Source organism: Coenobita brevimanus, chromosome 65 (assembly GCF_032717465.1).
Source record: "Coenobita brevimanus isolate Jiangsu-jjx chromosome 65, ASM3271746v2, whole genome shotgun sequence".
In the NCBI taxonomy this organism is placed as follows: Eukaryota; Metazoa; Arthropoda; class Malacostraca; order Decapoda; family Coenobitidae; genus Coenobita; species Coenobita brevimanus.
In genome coordinates, this window is record NC_137018.1 from 36,301,657 (window position 1) to 36,323,774 (window position 22,118).

The following is a 22,118-nucleotide window of genomic DNA, read 5'->3' on the forward strand; positions in this document are numbered from 1 at the left end:
GTACATGGATGGGGTAATAAAAGAGGTACAAGGTAGGGTAGTGGATGTTGGAGTGGCCCTGGTGAGAGAGTACAGTGTTTGGAAACTCCCTGTACTGTTGTTTGCAGATGATACTGTGTTGTTGAGTGAAGACAAAGGGGAGCTGCAAGGCTTGGTGGATGAGTTTGGGAGAGTGTGTAAGAAACGGAATCTAATGGTGAATGTAGAGAAGAGTAAAGTGATGGTCTCTGAGAGAGGTGAAGTCAGTGAATGTACAGCGAGGTTGGATGGTATGTGAGTATGTTTAAGTACTTGAGGAGTGTGATGAGTAAGGATGGAGGTTTGGAGGGTGAAGTACTTGAAAGGGTACAGCAGGGAAGAAAGGTTGCTGGTTCCTTGAAAGCAGTGATAAGAAGCAGGGAAGTGAGCATGGAAGTAAAAAAGTTACTACATGAAAGTATTGTGATACCAACTCTAAGGTATGGAAGTGAAGCTTGGAAGTTGCTGGAAGGACACAAGTCAAGAGTGAGAGCAGTGGAAATGAGTTATTTAAGAGGAGCTTGTGGAGTCATAGAGAGAGACAGGCTGACAAATGAGAATATAAAGGAGCATTGTGGTGTGGATGTAGATGTGACAGGAAACGTTAGGAGGAATACACTGAGGTGGTTTGGCCATGTAGAAAGGATGGAGGGTGAAAGACTGACGAAGAGAGTGTATGAGAGTGAGGTGGAGAGGGGAAGAGGGAGGGGGAGGCCGAGGATGAGATGGAGGGATGGGGTGGAGAGGTATATGAGAGAGGGGGTTGTGAGTTGGGAGTGGGGCAGTGAAATGGCGGGGGACAGGGTGACATGGAGGCGATTTGTTTGTGGCCACCCCGAATGGGATTGAGGCGTCTGGCAATAGATAGATAGATAGAATTCCAGTACAATGTACTGTGCCTGTTTCACTATAAAATTTACATATTATTGTGATGTATTCTCTCTCTTTGGTGTAAGTTATGTTGAATTTATGCAGATTAACAGTCTCATGAGTACAGTGGGTTTCCATGGACATCATCAACTTGGATGCGCCATGATGAAGAGAGCAGCTTATACACTGACCTGGAAGTAAACGTGAATCTTGGAAAGTCAAAATTTTATCATGTCTGGAATTACTGTATGAACACATGGAAAGGTCAATCTAGAGCTTTTACTGTGTATAAGGATGACTTTGAACAAGAAGACAAGAAACATTATGCACGAATAATCAGAATAATTGGAGTATATCCGTACTTAACTACCAACCTGGGTTATGCTTCCTGGGATGAGTTACTAAGTTACCCTGACATTGTTAATTATATATCTGATATTCTCTGCACCCCCCCACACAGCCAATAATCTTAAAAGTTAATGAAAGTTTTGAAGCTTACCATCAAATGGTTGGTATCCTGGGAGGAGATCCAAGCACTGGAGCTGCAATAAGTGTAGTTTGTTTACTTGACCCAAAATTCAAAGAGCAAGTGGACAACGAAAAGGCCAAGGGTGTGAGTGGAGACCCAGTGTCATATGCACAAAGTTTCCTTGTCCTGAAAGTTCTCCTAGGTGGTTAACCCGCGCCGTCCCGGCGACATGAATTAACGCGGCAACATTGCAAGGTCCCTAATTTGCACAATTTTCAATTTTCGCGAGTGATTTTTGGCACGTATACACGGGACACCTTCCTCTATTCCTCTACAAGATGCCAAGCAGGAACAATGCCTTACACCGCATAACCTCTCCCCCCCCCCCTGCACGCCATTGTCTCGGCAATTCACCTGTTACCAGTGACGTAGCCAATAAAGACATTCAGGGCCAGAGTGATTCCCCAATCGATGACAATGTGGAGGACAATGTTTACATAGCATTAGAGGAAGAAACATTCAGAAATGATGATCAGGTAATGTGGGAAAAAAAAGGTCATGAATGGTGATGAGTTAGTGAGTGAAACAATGCTTATAATGCCTATATTACTGCTTGAAAACCAATATACTCTTGTACTACATATAAATTCGTACCAAGTAAATAAATAAATACTGTTAATGAGTGGATAAAATAGTTACCCTCCCATAGAACTTGTTTTCTTTGGTGCCAGCCTGTTAGAAAACCCAGTCAGATAAGGAAGGTCTTGTACCTAAATCGGGTATTTTAAACCTCAGGTGAGCGATTTCTCTATGAATTTTCGATGTTTCTCACCAAAAGCGGATGTTTCAGCCAAAAAAAAAAAAGGTCCAAAAATGTCGGGATGGGGCGGGTTAAAATCAAGGAGTATTGGAGTGGAAAGTCCCTCACCCAAGCTATGATAAACTGGGTTAGGTTAAGCTGGATCATTAGGTTTCCTACTGGGGAACTATGTGAAAACAAAACCTGTGCTGGTGACAGCTACTGCGCATGCACAAACAATGATGCACATGCATACTACAGTGAAGAGCTTTCTGCATAGGGGAACTTTGTGCATCTGACATGGGCTCTCCCAGGCCCTTCCAACGCTACCTTATGCCATGCTTGGTCCTGCCTTGGCCCCTCCATCTGCTAAGACCTGGCTAAGCCAGACAGGAACTTCTGTTGGACTGCTATGCCTGTGGACCATTCTTCCACGTTAGTTGTACTAACCAACAGCTTTAAACCATTCGAACCAGCTCATGTTGGCATTGAACTCCTCCTTGGCCTCCATGCCTTGTTTATTCCTGAGATTCTTCCACAGATGCAAATAAAACCTCCATGAATGTGCTGGTTTGCTTGGTTCAGTTCATGTGGGAGACACTCCAACTCCTCTAGTATAGGTTCCCTTACTCTGGTTAGTCATTTATCAGTCAGGGAACACATGTTTTGTAACACCACCAGTACAGTGTCTGATTTTTAAAAATCACCATTGAGACCATGGACTGGGACAACTTTAAGGCACCTGTAATTTTGCTTGTTCCCTGCCACTCCTTATGATGTTTAACGAGGTCTAATTTCACCTCATGGGATTGAGTATGCCTTGCCCAAAGTAGCATCAGAGGCATGTTTTCTACTAGGGTTAACACCGAACATGATTCAATATTACAAGTTTCACTTATGACACACACTAAAAGTTCTCTCTCAAATTACAATCATACGCCACACTATTTGTTACATACTTGCACTGTTATCTCATAGCATTGGTGCCATGATGGCCTTATGCAAGCAAGGACATCAGGTAACTCAGGGAATACAAGGGAGACAATCACGGACGTGGAACATGTAAGAATTGGGCGAGCATGGCATGGTCTTTAAAGGGGTGGCATGCAGGCCACTGCCTGCTGAGAGACCTGAGAAGGGGGTTCTGTGCATGTAAATTCTGGGCAGCCATGTTGGCTCAGAAAGCTTACTGTCAGTTTGCTTGCATCACTGCATCCACATGATTCTCGGAGGCAACTGTCACAAATATTGTTTTAGTAAATTCACAGTCACTTTGCCATCATTATTCCAAAAATGAGTATAACTTTTAGTTCATCATTGTAGCGATTTATCACATAATGAACTAAAGTATAACAAAACCTGACTGTATTGGCTTTATCAGATCAGGCTTCCCCACAATTAGCCCGTTACAGTAAGAGTCTGTTGTCCATGAATATCTCTGCTGATGATGCACAAAATTATGAAACAAACTGTAGAGACAACAAGCTGTAGGAAGTTGCAAGAGGATGTGGATCAACTACGGTATACTGTACTGGTAACCTTAAAATGTAGTGTGTCATGTGAGCAATAATGGGAAAATAAACAGGCAAAACTGGGTGAAGTGTTGACCATATACCCTTATTTGCATTGTTTCAATGGTTCATATTTTGCAAATTCCTAGTTTCCAACGCAAGGTGTCAATCTTATTCTCACAAGGCAGGGGAACATACTGTACAACACCTTGATATGAACTCAATACTATAAGCACCTCCCTCCCAGAGACATCCACCCATCAGATGTATCTTTAACCCTTTAACCGCGGGCTTGTTTTGCTTTTTCTTGCGGCTCCCACGGGCATATTCGCGCTCCGACAGACTCTCTAAAAATATTTGCCAAAAATCAGTTATTAGTCCTAGAACATTAAAATCACATATGCTTATGGCACATACCTTCAGCTTTCTCCTGGGGTGTTTGTTGAGCCTTCGTCGAGTACCGTAGGACTTGTGGAGACCTTTGAAGTTGGGTAATGAAGTCTCCACTTTACACTTCCCGACAACCCGTAATATGATTACCACAGCCTGATATTATCACCAGAAACACTATTCTATGATTCTCAAATAGTTTGGAATCCATACTCCAAAATAAAAAACACTGTGAAAGCAATGAAAATTACGAGGTCGTATGACCTTCCCACTTGCGCTAGTTCGCCGCTGGTGTTCTGTCATTTATTATTCATAAAAACACTCACAGTTTACATTTCTATTAGTATATAACACTTATATATATCTACAGTCTTTATCCATAAGTTTCCTTCAGTAATAGTAGTTTATTGTCACTGTAGGCATTCAATTTCTTTCAGTAAAATACGTAGCATTCACTTTCTCGTCCTGTATACTAGCACTGAGAGTAAATGTCACTTTCACCTTCACTCTCATAACTCATAGTATTCATACATGCTAGAGTGAACCTTTTTTCATTACTCCTAGTATATATACTCATATTCTTATAATACTACTCATTTACATTTCTATTTACGTTCTCTATTTTATTTACATTATTTACATTTCTATTTTATTTACACTGTGTTATGCACTGTCACTTGAAGTAACTTATAAAACTATTTTCCACTGTTCACTTATATTTACATTCACTGCTTTTACTTGCTGTTTACACATTGTTTACAATTCCACTTGCACTGTTTTACTCAACAGAAAGATCGTAGTCACTCTTTATCAATTGTCAGCCCATTACCTCTTTCCACACGAGGTTTAGTAGGGGGTAAAGGTCACAGGGCCTTTTGCATGGGGCTAAAAAGCGGCAAAGTTAGCAGGAGCGAATCAGATGTACTTTCACCGTGAAAGACAACAGTGAACTGATAGTGGTGGCCTCCTGCTGCCTGGCTAGGGTGAGTGCAATACTACCAACTTCAGCCTTGTGAGACCTGCTAATATATAGCAATGAAATGATTGGCAGGAAACCAAGACAATACATAATAAATTAGGTAGTTCCAGGTGAATGTAAATATTACTTAGGCTTCTCCCTTCCCTCCTTATACGTATATTTATTACGAAAACAGATTATACGGCATATTTCAAGGGGAAATAAATAGCGAAAATTAGCGAACGAGTGCACGTGAGGTGTTGTCAGGTGATAATTAGCCAATTCCAGGTGTATGGCACTATCACTTACCTTATTTCTTTTTCATATAAATTATTTGGTATAAGAATAGGGCATAGGGCTTATTTCAATGGATGAAATCAGTGGAAAATTCCAGGGAAGATTTACTTAGCATAGAATACAGCGTGGTGGCCTGCAATAATTAGGTAGTTCCAGGTGAATGTAAATATCACTTAGGCTTCTCCCTTCCTTTCTTATATATATTTTTATTATGAAAATAGATTATACAGCATATTTCAAGGGGAAATAAACAGTGAAAATTAGCGAACGAGTGCACGTGAGGTGCTGTCAGGTGATAATTAGCTAATTCTAGGTGTATGGCACTCTCACTTACCTTATTTCTTTCTTGTATATATTATTTGGTATAAGAATAGGGCATAGGGCTTATTTCAATGGATGAAATCAGTGAAAAATTCCAGGGAAGATTTACTTAGCGTAGCACGGCCGAGCAAGTGAGAGGATAGGGTAATGGAGGGGAGGTAGGAAGGGGAGTCAAGAACCGGAAGAAATAGCTAAATTGTCAACAATGGATGGGAGCACAGATGAGATTAGGAGTGTTGACTAGTGTTGGACATTGGCAGTACTGACAGATGATACAAGCCACCATCTGAAAGCCCGGGCGAATTCAAAATAACACAGAATCACAAAAGTGACGCCCTGCGGTATGATCCCTTGCTCCCAAGCATCACGAAAGTGACGCCCCGCGGTTAAGAGGTTAAATAGAGCTGATCAAGTTCACCTACCTAGGCTTAGATAAGGACACCACCCAACTCTCCAAAGCTACCAGCTTAGATGTAAGTTGGGTGGAATCACAGACAATATGTGTTATGCTTGACACGAAACACATAAAGGAGTACTGCACAGCACATGATACCCAAAGACACACATATAACAACAGCAGCATAGGGAAACTGTGAGACAACCCCATCAGGGAAGTGGCTTATCTGAGGTCAATGGGTCTTCGTCAGGCAGACTGTGGTTGAGCAATAACAACAGTACATTGAAGAGCTTCATTTCCACAGGCATAAAAAAGCTGATGATCAACAATTACTAATATAAGCTATCAATTACAGTAGCATTGCACTGCACTGTGGCTTTTACCCCTTCACTACAATGATGTATTTCTCAGTTTATTCTCAATACCTCCAGATAACTGTATTTAGTTTCAGAAAGACCTCTTGTGCTGGAAGTTGCTGAAGATTATATCTAATCATTCCAGTTTGAAACGTCTATCCTAAACTGAGTTAATTTATCTGGAGGATGCATGAAAAAAATACAAAATGTCATCTGATTGAAGGGGTTAACCTCAGCCATGAACATAACACTCAGTCATTTTTTGCCCCACCCAATCTCACCATTGGGGTTCCACGCTGAGATGGCAAGGACAGTGGGGTCATGGAGGAGAGGCAGTAGTGAGGCAGTGTAGGAGAGGCAGTCTGGCGCCAGCAGCAGTCCTTCCTCAATAATCATTACAAACATTGACCCTGGGAATACTGACTCTGCCGTTTCAAACACTGCACCCACTAACTCTGTAAGCATACAAACAATTAATTCACTACACATACATGCACTAAAATACCTATGAACACAGTCATGTCTTCACTCAAACACCTATACCATTACTGAAAATGCTGTCTAATGCCTCCATCCACACTCGTTAACAACAATTAACACCGCAGATATGTAGGAAACAAAGAGTGGCAAAGCAAAGTACAACACATAAGAGGGTGAATGTGGAGCTTTGACAGCAGATCCATAACAAGTGGCAAGACAATAAAATGTTCTCTGAGAAAAAATAAAGAAAATTTGGAGAAATGAGAAAAGCAGAGGAGAGAACAAAATGGAGAGGCCAGTGTCATTTGACAGTTCACTGTTACCCAGTGTACTAAGCAAAGAGAGCACTAATGCCACACTTGTGGGATGGCTGGACCAGTGAAAGAAAGAATAAGAATGGTACAGTCAGATGTAACTAAAAAGTACTGTACTTAGTCTGTGTGGATTTCATCATCACCATCCGGACCTCCTTTCCACCCTAGGTCAAGATGTGTGGATTTACATTACACTAAATTGCTTCAAAGTCAGTGAGTTTTGAGAGCAATGGTTTCCTGTTTTCAACACATTTTACAAGTTACAGCTGAGTATACCAATGGTCTGTGTGCAATTTTGTTCATTCTAAGAAGGAAACTCATGTTATCCACCATTATTTACTTACTACTGTACCATTTTAATAGCACACTAAATCCTCACTCTACTAGATTCAGTTCCAACATGTTTTGGATCTAACAGATGCCTCCCCATCAGCTGTTTAAACTGTTCTCATATTTTCTGTTTACAAGTATTTTAATATGTTCTACATACTGTACAAGGTGAATATGATGCTACAAGGTGGGACAGACAGAAGACAGTAACATTAACCCCTCAATGGCCATGCCTTCAGAAATCTGCGTGCTCCCCTGGCCAGCCCCAGGACCATTATTTCAGAGTTCTAAAATCAATTTTTTTTTCTTAAAGATGTGAAGAGAATTGTCTGATGCACCTGGCAAAGTATCTTTTCGCTTCCTAAACCCATCCTGTGATTCGTTATGATTCACAAAAGAATTTATAAAATTATGGCGCATATGCCATTAACATGGAAACATAAGGGTCAAAACATCCGAGAAGAAGTGTCTGTCTGAATGCTTGGGATGGCAGAGTTTGGTCGTGTAAACATACCAGTGACCTTCGTTCCCTTCTCATAACTGTTTGCAGTTTTTTACAGTCTGCACTAACTCAACATCACTAGCACTGCTACACCAAAATGACGCTTAATGCTGGCTACTATTAAGGGGTAAAAGGGGTAAAAGATATATGGATACTGTAAAGAAATAAGTGTTGTTTTTATTGTCTCAGAGCTACTAATGATCTCTGACTTTGGAGTCCCTGTACAATGTTCCATGTGAATTTGAGACCCTGGAAACTTTTATCATTTGGCAGATGTGAGGGACAAACTGTTGGGAGGTCCCATTCTGAAAAGTTAGTAGAGTACTGCCACAGATAAAAGTTAGGGAGCACAAATGTGCTAATCAGATGCCAAATGTGCTAATCAGATACACTTAAGCCTTTGAGTCCATGAACAGCTTTTTCATTTTATTCTTCCTACCATTTTCCAATTTTATATAGCTTTGGTGAGATCTTTCATAGAGAAGTTTATTTGAAATTATACCTCATTGCTTCATTGGAAGAAGCTTCCCATTATCTGAATGAAATACAGTGGAATCTCTTAAATCATGTGTTTCTTGATAGTGGATTCATAATACGAGGCATCAAGAAACACGTCCTTATTGTTGAACATACAGGATGGAAGTAATGCGAGTATAAGTGGCTGGGGAATGGCTGGGAGAAGGAGGGAGGTGAGAAGACAGGAAGAAATCAGTAGGATAGAAGTTGTGGAAGCAATGAAGAAAGTTAAATTGGGGAAAGCCCCAGGAATTGATGGAGTGTGTGGTGAAATGCTGAAGCATGGGGGAGAGATAGTAGTACAATGGATGTGGAAGATGTGCAGATTGGCCTGGGAGGAAGGTAGAGTCCTGGAGGATTGAAAGTCAGGTATAATTATTCCACTGTACAAAGGAAAAGGGGAAAAAGAAGTGTGTGGTAATCATAGGGGGCATTTGTCTTCTTAGTATAATAGGAAAAGTGTATGGTAGGATACTTATTGACAGAGAGAAAGAACAGGAATTAGTTGGAGAAGAACAGGGAGGCTTTAGGATGGGAAGAGGTTGTGTAGATCAGATATTCATTCTTAGATCTTTAGTGGAAAAGTTTCTAGAGAAGGGAAAGAAGTTGTATGTGGCTTTCATGGATTTGGAGAAAGCATATGACAGGGTGGATAGACAAGGATTGTGGAAAGTATTAAGAATATATGGAGTAGATGGGAAGTTGCTGAATGCTGTGAAGAGTATGTATGATGGTGCTAAGGCTGCAGTGCGTGTGGATGGTGAACTAAGTGAATTTTTCTCTTTGAAAGTTGGGTTGAAACAGGGATGTGTCATGTCTCCATGGTTGTTCAATCTGTACATGGATGGGGTAATAAAAGAGGTACAAGGCAGGGTAGTGGATGTTGGAGTGGCCCTGATGAGAGAAGATAGTGTTTGGAAACTCCCTGTACTGTTGTTTGCAGATGATACTGTGTTGTTGAGTGAAGACCAAGGGGAGCTGCAAGGCTTGGTGGATGAGTTTGGGAGAGTGTGTAAGAAACGGAATCTAAAGGTGAATGTATGGAGGAGTAAAGTGATGGTCTTTGAGATGAAGTCAGTGAATGTACAGTGAGGTTGGATGGTGAGGAATTGGAAAATGTGAGTATGTTTAAGTACTTGGGTAGTGTGATGAGTAAGGATGGAGGTTTGGAGGGTGAAGTGCTTGAAAGGGTACAGCAGGGAAGAAAGGTTGCTGGTTCTTTGAAATCAGTGATAAGAAACAGGGAAGCGAGCATGGAAGTGAAAAAGTTACTACATGACAGTATTGTGATACCAACTCTAACGTATGGAAGTGAAGCTTGGACGTTGTTGGAAGGACACAAGTCAAGAGTGAGAGCAGTGGAAATGAGTTATTTAAGAGGAGCCTGTGGAGTCACATGGAGAGACAGGCTGACGAATGAGGATATAAAGAAGCATTGTGGTGTTGATGTGGATGTGACAGGAAACGTTATGAGGAACACACTGAGGTGGTTTGGCCATGTCGAGAGGATGGATGGTGAAAGACTGACAAAGAGAGTGTATGTGAGTGAGGTGGAGGGGGGAAGAGGGAGGGGGAGGCCGAGGATGAGATGGAGGGATGGGGTGGAGAGGTATATGAGAGAGGGGGGTGTGAGTTGGGAGCAGGGCAGTGAAATGGAGGGGGATAGGGCGATGTGGAGGCAATTTGTTTGTGGCCACCCCAAACGGGATTGAGGCGTCTGGCAATAGATTAATAGATAGAACATCATGCATGTTTGCAATATCAGTAAATTAATGAAATTACACAAAATAGGCAGATGCAGCCATGAAAAGTGACGCTTTTCCCATGCATTCTGTAATACGCGCCACCATTACCTCAAGTCCGCACGTCTAGTCAGGCTTAACTCCTTAAGTACGCAAATCTCCCAGCCCACCTACCCCCAGAACCACAAAAAGGGTTCAATTTTTCAACTATCACCAAGGTAAAATTTTCTTCTTGCAGATTTTTTTTTTTTTTTTTTTTTGGGGGGGGGGGACTCTGGGCATAGGCTTCACAGCCTGCTATCAAGGCCCAGCAGTCCTCCTACATATCATACACCTTTACATGTCACTATTTCGGCGCTAACACCCACCGTCCATATTGAATACATGCTAGGGCTGTCTCATACAGGACTTGTGTATTGGTATTAGCGGGGGTATTTTTACGGCATGTCGGCGTGTCTTCTGGTCGATCAGTAAAGCCTGATTTTAATGAAATTCAAATCATAAACTGTTCCCTGCCCCAGCCGGGATTCGAACCTGGGTCCATCAGGACTGCAGGCCACCTCTCTACCCATTGAGCCACAGCCTCCCCCCAAGCTTACACACCTGATAATGTATATTTCACTCTCATAAGACTAATAGTTACCGCAATACTGACTGTCAAAATATATCAGAAATAAACATTGTTACCCCTCACATAAATAGAATGGAAAAAAATTGCAGCAATATAAATTTTGGCCTTATAGATATGAAGAGTTTGATATTACACTCCACAAAATGTATATTTCACTCTTATATATCTAATGGTTACCGCACAATCAACCATCAAAAAAAAAAAAAAAAAAATTACTCCGCTCTGAGCGAGAATGGCATGTCCTTGAGAAATAAAGGGGAACAGGGAGGCACAGGGAGTGTGGGAGTGCATTATGAGGTGGGGAAAAGGGAGGGAATATACCTGCCACACACAGCCAATACAGAATAGAGGGGGTATCGGGGATAATTTGGGTGGGAGGGGACACAGAGGACAGGAACCAATAGGGCAGAGGGAGGTGGAGAGATGGACTCCAGCAGGGGAGGGGGGGTCCCCACACCCAGGAAGGGGGCCAGGTCATGCCTCCCAACACCAGATCTCTTAGGTTTCCATTGGCTAGATACCATTTAAATCATAAAAGAGGCTGGGTTACAGCTCTCCAGTTTTATGTAACCTTGCTACGATCGTGGGACATAGGGATTTACGTACCAAGCTTGGAAAACAGTGATCATTGTACAAGGTACTTAAGGGGTTAAACCAATCGTAGTCAAGCATGGCAATTACTAAACCCATCATATTCAAGCTGTGGTCTGTGGGGATGCCCATCATCCACTCACTCAGTGCAGTGATACTGTACTCTATTTCAGGTATAGCTCTACACTAAGTGACAAGCCAAATGATTTCCTGTGAACCAGGAAATCATTAAATAGGCTGGGTGGTAACCTTATAACCAACCAACACGTGTTCCCTGAGTGTCAAGAAGTGGGTTGGCAGAGGGTTGGTGTCTCTCTAACAACTAACAAAATCATCAACATCATCATCCAGACCTCCTTTCCCGCCCTAGGGTAGGGTGAGGAGTAGCAATGTCCAGACAGCCCAAATTTGTCCAATCCAATGGGCCACGCTTCCATTCGCTCATCATTCAAGCCCCTGGAATCCTGGCTCTATCTGATACACCAAAAACATTCACCACATTCTGTAGCTTCACATAAACGTATCCAATAGAGTCAATCCGGACGCTGTCACGTTAAAAAAGGGTGCCAAATCCCTGATCATGCACTTCTCCTCACCATATTCATCCAGCCAGCTTGATCACTTCTCAGTCCCTTAGCCTTACTGACTTCCAAACCTCTCTTTCTCACACACTCATCCAACATATCCCTCCACCTTCTCCTTGGCCTACCTCGCCTCCTCCCTCCTTCAAATTCGCATAGATATACCTTTTTCACTACTCTATTGTCATCCATTCACTCTACATGACCATACCATCTAAGTACACTCTCTTCAATTCTGGTGTCCACAGACTTCCTCACTCCACATCTTTCACAAATCACATTATTTCATATCCTATCCACTCTCTGTACTCCACATACATTCCTCAGCAGTGCCATCTCCACTGCTCTCACTCTTGACTTTCATTTTCAGACCACACCATAGTCTCACATCCATCCATCCATCCATCCATCATCCAATCCCATGTTGCCCCATGAGGAACATAAGGCAATTTGGTCCTGACATTTAAGATGAGAGTGACCAGCCTCACTCATCCCTGAGTGCCATTACGTGAGCAATAAACCCCAATCAACCCTTAGATATAAACCTTCACTGGCTCAATCTGATTGAAGAGCCATAATTACCCACTAAACCACCTGGCGCCAAAATTTGGTTATATGGTTACCATCCAGCGTAGTAAATGGATTCCCGGTGTACAGGAAACCATTTAGCTTGTCACTCAGTGTAGAGTCACCCACAGGAAGAAGGAAGAGGAATGAATGAAGGAAAGAAAGGAAGATAAGGGAGAGTAAAGTCACCCATAGGCAGAAGGACGAGGAAAGAATGAAGGAAGGAAAGGAAGAAAAGGATGGAAGGAAAGGAAGAAGAGGATGGAAGGAAAGGAAGAAGAGGATGGAAGGAAAGAATGATGGAGGAGAGGAAAGGGCAGACACCCAAGAGCAGCACTACATCGAGGGAGTGGATGGTGAGTGCCCCACCTACCACGCCATACCCATAGTCTCACATCCTTGTGTTAAAGCTGGCACTAACACTCTTTCATGTAAGCCTCGTGCAGCTGCAACACTCAAGCCTCTGTTACTTATCAAGGCCTTCATTGCACCAGTTACTTTTCTTCCTAGTGTCACTCTACTTTCCACATCTTTTCCACATTTCCCTCTTTTTCTGTCACTGTACCCAGGTATATGAACTCTGACACCAACTCCAGTCTCTCTCCATTCAATGTAACATCGCACTGGGAGTCACCTTCTCTTTCAATAGCCATCGCTTTACTCTTTTCTACATTTACTCTCAAGGCACGATGCTCACAGATATCAGCAAGAACTCTGTACTAGTCTACCAAGTTCTTGTCCGGAATTTGCAAGTAGTACTGCATCATCAGCATACAACAAATTTGAGATATTCCATCCATCACCATTCATTACCAACACCGTCCCCCTCTCCATTACTCGTGTTTTTGCTTCTCTCATCACCGCATCCATATATATATATATATATATATATATATATATATATATATATATATATATATATATATATATATATATATATATATATATATATATATATATATATATATATATATATATATATATATCTATCTATCTATATATATATATATATATATATATATATATATATATATATAGACCTGTATATATATTGAACAACCATCAGGACATGTCACACAACCTTGTCGCACACCCGCAATGATCATGAACCATTCATTTAGATGTCCACGTACCGTTACACATGCTTCACTACCATCATAAAAACTCTTGAGGGCACCTAAGCAGCTTACCATCTACACCGTACATGCCCAAAACCTTCCACAATCCTTCTCTGTCTACTTTGTCATATGGTTTTTCCAAATCCATGAATGCCATAAACACCTTATAGTTCTTCTCACAAGCCTTCTCCACCATCTCTCTCACTACAAATGTTTGATCCACACATCTTTTGCCACTCCTAAAGCCACCCTGTTCATCACTCACTAGGACTTCTGATATCTCTGTTACTTTCTCTGTAATAATTCTTCCTCATACCTTCCCTACCACACTCAATACACTTAAGCCAAGATAATTTTTGCACTAACTTATTTCACCTTTATTTTTGTACAGCGGTACAATCACAGCCTTTCTCCACTCTGCTGACACATTTTCACTCCTCCATGCCTTCATACTTATCTCCAACAAGCACTTCATTCCATTCTCTCTACTACACTTAATCATCTCTGCATACACCTCATCAACCCCCACTGCTTTCCCATTTTTCAGCTGCTTCACAGTGCTCTTCACCTGTGCGAGTGTCACGTTTTCTGGCACTGCATTCCTTCTCTCCAAACCCCCCAAACCAATCATGTTTTCTTATTTTTTTCTTTTTTTTCTTTTTTTTTTGTGCTAGGAAGAAGGAACCAAAGGCCACAAGCCTGCATTAACCATTCCTTCTCAAGAGAAAAACAAAATACTGTACAAGAGAAAGCCAAATTCAAGATCTGATCATTTCGAGATGCCTGGACACACTGCGTTTGCAAGACTGGAGATCATAGCTAGTAGGAAATACAGACACATGGAGACAGTTCCAGAGTTGACCTGTTGCATAAATGAAGGACTGGGAGTAACGGTTAACTCTTGCATTAGAGAGTTGGATAGAAAAAAGATGAGAGTTTGCTGCTAGACGGGTGCAACGCGCCTGTTGTGTAAGTGGAGGAATGCAAGCAGACGGTTCAGAGGAGCAGTGACCATTGAAGTAGCAATAGAAAGAGATAAAGATGCAACAGTGCGGCAAAGAGACAGAGGCTGAAGGGAACCGGTAAGAGGAGGAGAGTAAATGAGATGAAAAGACTTTGACTCCACCCTACTAAGAAGAGCTGTATGAGGGGAGCCTCCTCACACATGAGAGTTGTACTTCACACAGGGGCGGATAAAACCCGTGTATAAAGTCAACAAATGTGCAGAGATACAGAAGGAATGGAGGCGGCTTAGCACACCCAATCTCTTAGAAGCAGATTTTACAAGAGATGTACTGTAATATGATCTTTCCAAGAATGCCCTGAGTGAATGAAACCCAAAGCATGTTCAAGGATCATGCAGGATTAAGTTGAATATTATTAAACATTAGTGGGTACACACGTGGAAGATTTCATCGGGTTGATAGGTGTAAGAACTGAGTCTTTGATGCATTTAAAAAAACAAGATTATTTTTACCCCAGTCAGAGATACGAGCCAAGTCAGACATTAGGTGTGCCATAGCCTCATCTCTTGTTTGCTGAAGTAACTACTGAGATGGACATTGCAGGAACCGAATGGAAAGGTGAAGGGTGGAGTCATCAACGTACAAGTGGATAGGGTTAGATGTACAGCTTAGAAGATCATTGATGAATAAAAGGAAGAGAGTTGATGATAGGACAGAGCCCTGAGGAACATCACTGTTGATAGATCCAGGAGAAGAATGATGGCCGTCTACAACAGCAGCTACAGAATGATCAGAAAGGAAGCTACAGATGAAGGCACAGATAGAAGGATAGAAACCACAAGAGGGCAGTTTGGAAATTAAAGATTTATGCCAGACTCGATCGAAAGCCTTTGAGATGTCAAGTGCAATGGCAGAGCTTTCGCCTAAGTCCCGAAAGGAGGATGACCAGGAGTCTGAAAGGTAGGTGAGAAGATCGCCAGTGAAGCGTCCCTAACAGAATCCATACTGAAGATCAGAAAGGTTGCGATAGGAAAGATGCTTTAAAATTTTTCTATTAATAATTGACTCGAAAACTTTTGATATTCAGGATGTTAAAGCAATTGGACGATAGTTAGAGGGTTGGGAATGGTCACCTTTCTTTGGGACTGGCTGAATGAGAGCAAACTTCCAGCATGAAGGAAAGGCAGAAGTTGACAGACAAAGGCGAATGAGTTTGCCTAGGCAGGGTGTAAGCACAGAGCACAGTTTTTGAGGACAACAAGAGGGACTCCATCATTCCCCATATGCCTTGTTAGTATTGAGGCCAGTGATGGCAGAAAATACATCAACTGAAAAAATTTTAATGTCAGGCATAAGGAACTCAGAGGGGGATAGTGATGGAGGAACAGCACTGGAATTGTCTAAGGTGGAACTGGAGGAGAAAGTCTGAGTGAAGAGATCTGCTTTATCAGTAGATGATATAGCTACAGAACCATCACAGTAGAAGAGAGGAGGGAAGGATGATGAGGTAAAGTTGTTAGAAAGGTTTTTGACAAGGTGCCAGACGGAGCGGGAAGAAATCGAATTGGAGAGTTGAGAGCATTTAGTATGGATGAAATTATTTTTAGCTGAGCAAAGAACAGACTTAGCACGATTCCGGGCAGAAACGTAAAAATGATGTGATTCAGAGGTGGGTTGGTTCCGGTACCTTTTATGGGCTCTCTCCTTGTTGCGGACAGCATTAGAACAAGCGTGATTAAACCAAAGCTTTCTTACATTAGTCAGAGGATATGAGAAAGGAATGTATGCTTCCATGCCCGGGAGAATAACCTCTAATGCACAAGGCACACTCAGATGGCTCCCGGCCATGGAAGCAATAACATTCCAGGGAAAATCAAAGAAGTACTGCCTGAGGGCCTCCCAATCCGCAGCTCCAAAGTGCCACAGACGACGTTTCTTTGGAGGGTCCACAGGGCGTACCAGAGCGAAAGAACGCGTTAAGGTAATAAGGTTGTGATCAGAGGAGCCCAATGGAGAGAAAAGATTAACAGTGTAAGCAGAAGGATTAGTTGTAGGGAAGAGGTCAAGTATGTCAAAGCTCTCTCCAAGGCGATCAGGGATATGGGTAGGGTACTGCACAAGCTGCTCTAAGTCATTAAGGATAGAAAAGATGTAGGCTTGTTCACCAGGTGGATCAGTGAAATGAGAGGAAAGCCAAAGGTGGTGGTGAACACTGAAATCTCCTAGAATGGAGATTTCAGAGAAAGGAGAAATGGACAGAATGTGTTCCATCGTAAAAGTAAGATAGTCAAAGAATTTTTGATAGTTGAATTACGGGATAAGTAAACAGCGCAGATATATTTAGTCAGAGAATGACAGGAAAGCCGAAGCCAGAGTGTAGAGAATTCAGAAGAATCAAGTTCAGGAACAAGAAAGCAAGATGAGTCGTTGCGTATGTATACACAACAGCCACCTTTGGCTTTGAAATGAGTATGGAGAAAGTAGGAGGATACAGAAAAGGGTCTGCTGTCAGGAGCCTCAGACAGCTGAGTCTCAGTTAGAAAATGAAGGTGAGGTTTAGAGATGGAGAGGTGATGCTCAACAGAGTGAAAGTTAGAAGAAAGCCCACAAATGTTGCAGAAATGAAGAAGAAGAGAGTTAGACAGTGGTTCCAGGCCGCTTGAGTCATCACCGGGAGAGGGGTGGAAGATGGGGCATTTGTGGTCCCCCCCCCCTCCTGGGGACTCCAAGGCCACGTGTTGCGCTGCCATGATTTTTGAATTTTGGAAAAGGAAGTGTAGTGTGTACTGTGCATATAGTTTGGTGCTGATAGTTAGAGAAACTTCTACTGGAGTGCATGCTGGCCTACTGTGCTCTTTCTGTTCCCATTCATAGGCTTTCAAAATATTCTTTCTATTTGGTCGTTACTTCATCCCCATGGGTTAATAATCTACCAACTACATCCTTCACACCTGCACATTTCTTTCCACTTTCACTTCTACATTTCTGCACCTCTTTCCAGAATAGCTTCCTGTTTTCCGAGTAGTTTGCATTCATTTTTCTTCCTAGATCATCATTTACCTCCTTCTTTTTCCTCTTCACTAGTTGCTTTACATGCTTCTTGCTTTCTATATACTGTATTCAGTTCTTATTTCAATTGAACCCCTGTCCTGCAACCACTCAAGCCACTTCTTCCTCTTTCCTCCACTGCACTCTTAACCTCTTCATTCCTCCATGCCGTACCATTCTTCTTTGTTGTTATTCTTGCCACACCACACACTGCTTTAGCATTTCTAACCAACTCCTCCCCTACTTTTCTCCTGTATTCATCTGCCATTTCTTTGATCCTCAGCTTCTTGACTTTTAATCTTTTTCCCTGACTGCTCCTCTCTCTCCTGGTCCACCTCACCCCTCTCAGCTTGATCTTGCATACCATAATCATATGATCTGACTGACCTCCACATCGTCCTCTCACGGCCCTCCTATCAGCAACCCCTCCCAGCATCGACCTCTCTATGAGCAATCAGGCTCCTTTCAACACAATCCCCGTTCCCTCTATACCATGTATATTTATCTGCATCTTTGTGTTTGTAAAACAAGTTACAAATGCACAACCTCCTTTCCTGACACGTATCCTTCAGTCGCTTCCCGTTATCATAACTAAATATACAAACAAAATGTTTCGGACCAGGACTGACTAACAGGTGACGATCAAGGATAGGACAAAGGACATGGTACGAATTCCAATATGGAATATAAGGGGTACAAATGATAAGGTGAGAGAGAGAGAGAGGTTGTCCAGGTGCTTGAGGGTGCAGAATTGGACATATAAGGATTGACTGAGACTAAATGGATGGGTGTATGTGAAAGAGTGGGAGTAAGGATGGGGTACAGGTCATCCCCGCTTTAACGATGAGATGCATTTGGGAAAACCCACCACTGAGCCGGGGTATCGTTAAACAGGGACATTATAACATAAAAAGTATAAGGATGCATTTGGGAGCCTTGGGATTCCTCCCCCCCCTACAAATTACAAAACCCACCCAAAAGAGTTAAAAAATAAGTGCCTAGTTCACCCATATGCCCAGATAGCTTTAAAACAAGCTAAACTAAACCTAAAAGCAGTTTATTAACTTACCTAAACCCAAAAACAAAATCTGAAAATCATAAAAAATAAGTCTGGAAAAAAATCAAACTTAGTAAACTGTACCCAAAATGACAGTGTTCACCTCACCTATGACTAAAACACATTAATCTAAGTCTTAAAACAGTTTATAAATCAACCTAAATACAAAATTTAAGTCTAAAATATCATCCAAATTGGTTAAAAAACAATACCCATCACCTAACCAGGGACTGGCCATCATTAGGCAGGGAAGGGTGTTAATTTTTTTACATCGCTAAGGCAGAGCTCACATAAAGGGGGATCGTACAGTGGAGTATACCTATACATGTGCAGGGGCAGGTAAGAATGAGAGGGCAAAAGAGGGTAATTGTATTGTTGTGTGCAAGAGATGGAAGGAGAATAGAAGAGGGTATGGATCAGCTGGTTCAAGGATTGTGTCAGTAAGACTGAAAGGAGGAATACAAACGTGGGCGATTGTGTATGTTTATGTGCAAACGGAAGATTGTGCAGGCATAGTGAAAGAAGAGTTCTGGCCAAATGTGGAAGCATGCATGGAAAAGTTTGAAAGGAATGAAAGCATGTTTGATTTGAAATATGAATAGAAAAGTAGGGAATGTGTGGGTGGATGGAGCAGTTGGTGAGTGGGGTGTGCCTGCAGAAGTGGATGAGAATGGTAGTGCTCTAATGGACATTTGAGTGGGAAGGGTGTTGGTGATAGATAATACCCTCTTTAGGCACTAAATGATCCACAGGTATACATGGCAAGTGATGAGAAGGGTGGGTGGTGAACTAAATGGACTGAAGGCAATGATTATGTGTGTGTGGATGAGAGAATGAGAAGGCATGTAATGGATACAAGAGCATACAGAGGCTGGGGGAGTGGACTTTCTGACCACCACTTGGTGGTGGTGAAAGTCAAGGTACAAATGCATTGGATGAATAGAAGGCAGGAAGGACAGGAGGATGTTGTCCATACAAGGAGGGTGGAAAGGTTGCAAGAGGATGAAAAAAAAGGCAGAATATAAGAGCAAAGTGAAGGAGCAATGGGGAACATATGATTTGGAGCAAAGGGGAGAGATGGAAGGTGTGTGCAAGACATTCACAGAAGAAATATGTCCAGCAAGTGAGGTGGTGTGTGGGGTGAAAAGAAGATGAAAGGGGGTGCGAAGAACAGCATGATGGAATGAAGAAGTGAAACAAGCTGTGGCACAAAAGAAGAAAGCATAAAGTGAGTGGACGGAAAGCAGAGGCATGGAGGAAGCTGAGAGATGGAAGAGAGAGGGAGTTATATGTAGGGAAGAAAAGAGAGGGGAAATGATTAGTATTTCGTTTTCGTTTTCGTTTTTAAAGGCTCCAACATGCTTGCATGTGTCGGCCTTGGTCACCTAATGGCGGCTCTCCATGCTGCACGATTCATTGCAGCCTCCCTGTTCAGTCCCTTAACCCTAAGGTCACACTTAATGACCTCGTCCCATGTCTTTCTCGGTCTACCCCTCATAACCCCACCCCCAATATTAACACTTCTCACCTTCCTCACCCAACTATCATCCCCCATCCTCTCCACATGTCCAAACCACCTCAATCTACCTCTCCTCATCACAACACCAATACACTCCAGTCCCATCCTACCTCTCAACTCTTCCATTGTAAACCCAGCCCCTCCAGGCCTTGGACGCAGGGACGCACTGCACATCCACCTAATCATTGTCATTTCTGTACGTCTGAGCCGGCGAATGTCTTCCTCCTTCACTGCCCAGGTCTCACTGCCATACAGCATTACACTCCTAACACACGCTGCATACAAAGACCCCTTAGCACGTAGGGAGAGCCCCCTCAATGTCAGGAGAGGCAAGAGCTCCCTGAACTTCTTCCAACCACTTCTCACCCTAGCCACAGAGCTAGCTCCAGCCCCACCTCCAGCACACAACATGTCTCCTAAATAACAAAACTCTTCCACACACTCAAGAGATTCACCAGCAAGTTCAATTCTTTCACGTCTGACGATCTCCACCTGCTCACCCCGGCACGCCGTACACATAAAATCAGCATTATCTCGCAGTCTACCTCTGATACCACTACATCTCTTATGCACCCATTTATCACACACACCGCACAAGATGGAATTACTTCCCACGCCCTTGTGGCAAACTGCACATGGCCACTCTCCCTCGTCTTTGACAGTACCGCCACCAACCCTAGATATCATCACTTTTGTTTTATCTGCATTTACCCTTAAACCCTTTTGCCCCATACCATCTCTCCACTTCCTAAACCTTTCCTCCGCCTCCCTTTCATTCTCTGCAATCAACACCAAATCATCAGCATACAACAACTCCCACGGGAGTCCGTTTCTAAAGTCACGTGAAAGGGCTTCAAGTACCATGATAAACAACATGGGACTCAAGACTGACCCCTGATGCACACCAACATTCACGGAAAACTCATCACTCAAATCTCCATTCACTCTCACCTGGGTGTGAGCACCCACATACATGGCCATAACCACCCTAACCAGCCACTCCTCCATGCCAAGCTTTCTCATTGCCTACTTCACCACCTCTCTAGGGACTCTGTCAAAGGCCTTTTCCAAATCAACAAAAACAAAATAAAGATCCCTTCTCCTACCAATATATTTTTCCTGAAGCTGTCGAACAATGAATATGGCATCAGTGGTCCCCCTACCTGGCATAAACCCAAACTGCATCTCATCAATATTCACTCTTTCTCTAATCATACCTTCTAAAACTCTCTCCATTACCTTCATTATCTGATCTAAAAGCTTTATACCTCTATAATTCCCTCTTTCCAGGGCATCACCCTTCCCTTTATACACATTTACAATTACACTCTTCAGCCAATCATCTGGGACAACACACTCATAAATAATCCTATTTATCAGGTCAGTGACTAAACTCACCCCTATATCGCCTGAGGCCTTCAACATTTCGGCAGTCAACCCAGACACACCTGCTGCCTTCCCCACCCTCATCCTGCCTATTGCCTCACTCACAGTAGCAGTATCAATCAAAGGCCAAGGGCCAGACACTGGATCTGCTGGCTCCCTTCCCTGTCCCAGTCAAACTCCTCATTCAACAACCGGTTATAATGCTCTCTCCATGCATCTTTAATATCCTCACTGTTCACCACTACCCTTCCTTCATCATTCTTCACACACTGCTCACCTATGATATCCCGATTATCCCTCTTCACCTGACCTGCCACCCTAAATATATTTTTCCTTTCCCCATGATTGAGGTTATCAAGTAATTGTCTCTGTGACTCAGACTTTG

General features: G+C 42.6%; 1 protein-coding gene across 1 annotated transcript in view; it reads right to left on the bottom strand.

Annotated features, from left to right (window-relative positions):
* LOC145404968 (protein O-linked-mannose beta-1,2-N-acetylglucosaminyltransferase 1-like) overlaps positions 1 to 22,118 on the bottom strand; it is a 181,520-nt gene that overhangs the window by 55,357 nt on the left and 104,045 nt on the right. Inside the window, exon 8 of the mRNA XM_080276473.1 lies at positions 6,668 to 6,841. Within this exon, the coding sequence (XP_080132599.1) occupies positions 6,668 to 6,841 (174 nt within the window). The remainder of the gene's footprint in view (positions 1 to 6,667; positions 6,842 to 22,118) is intronic.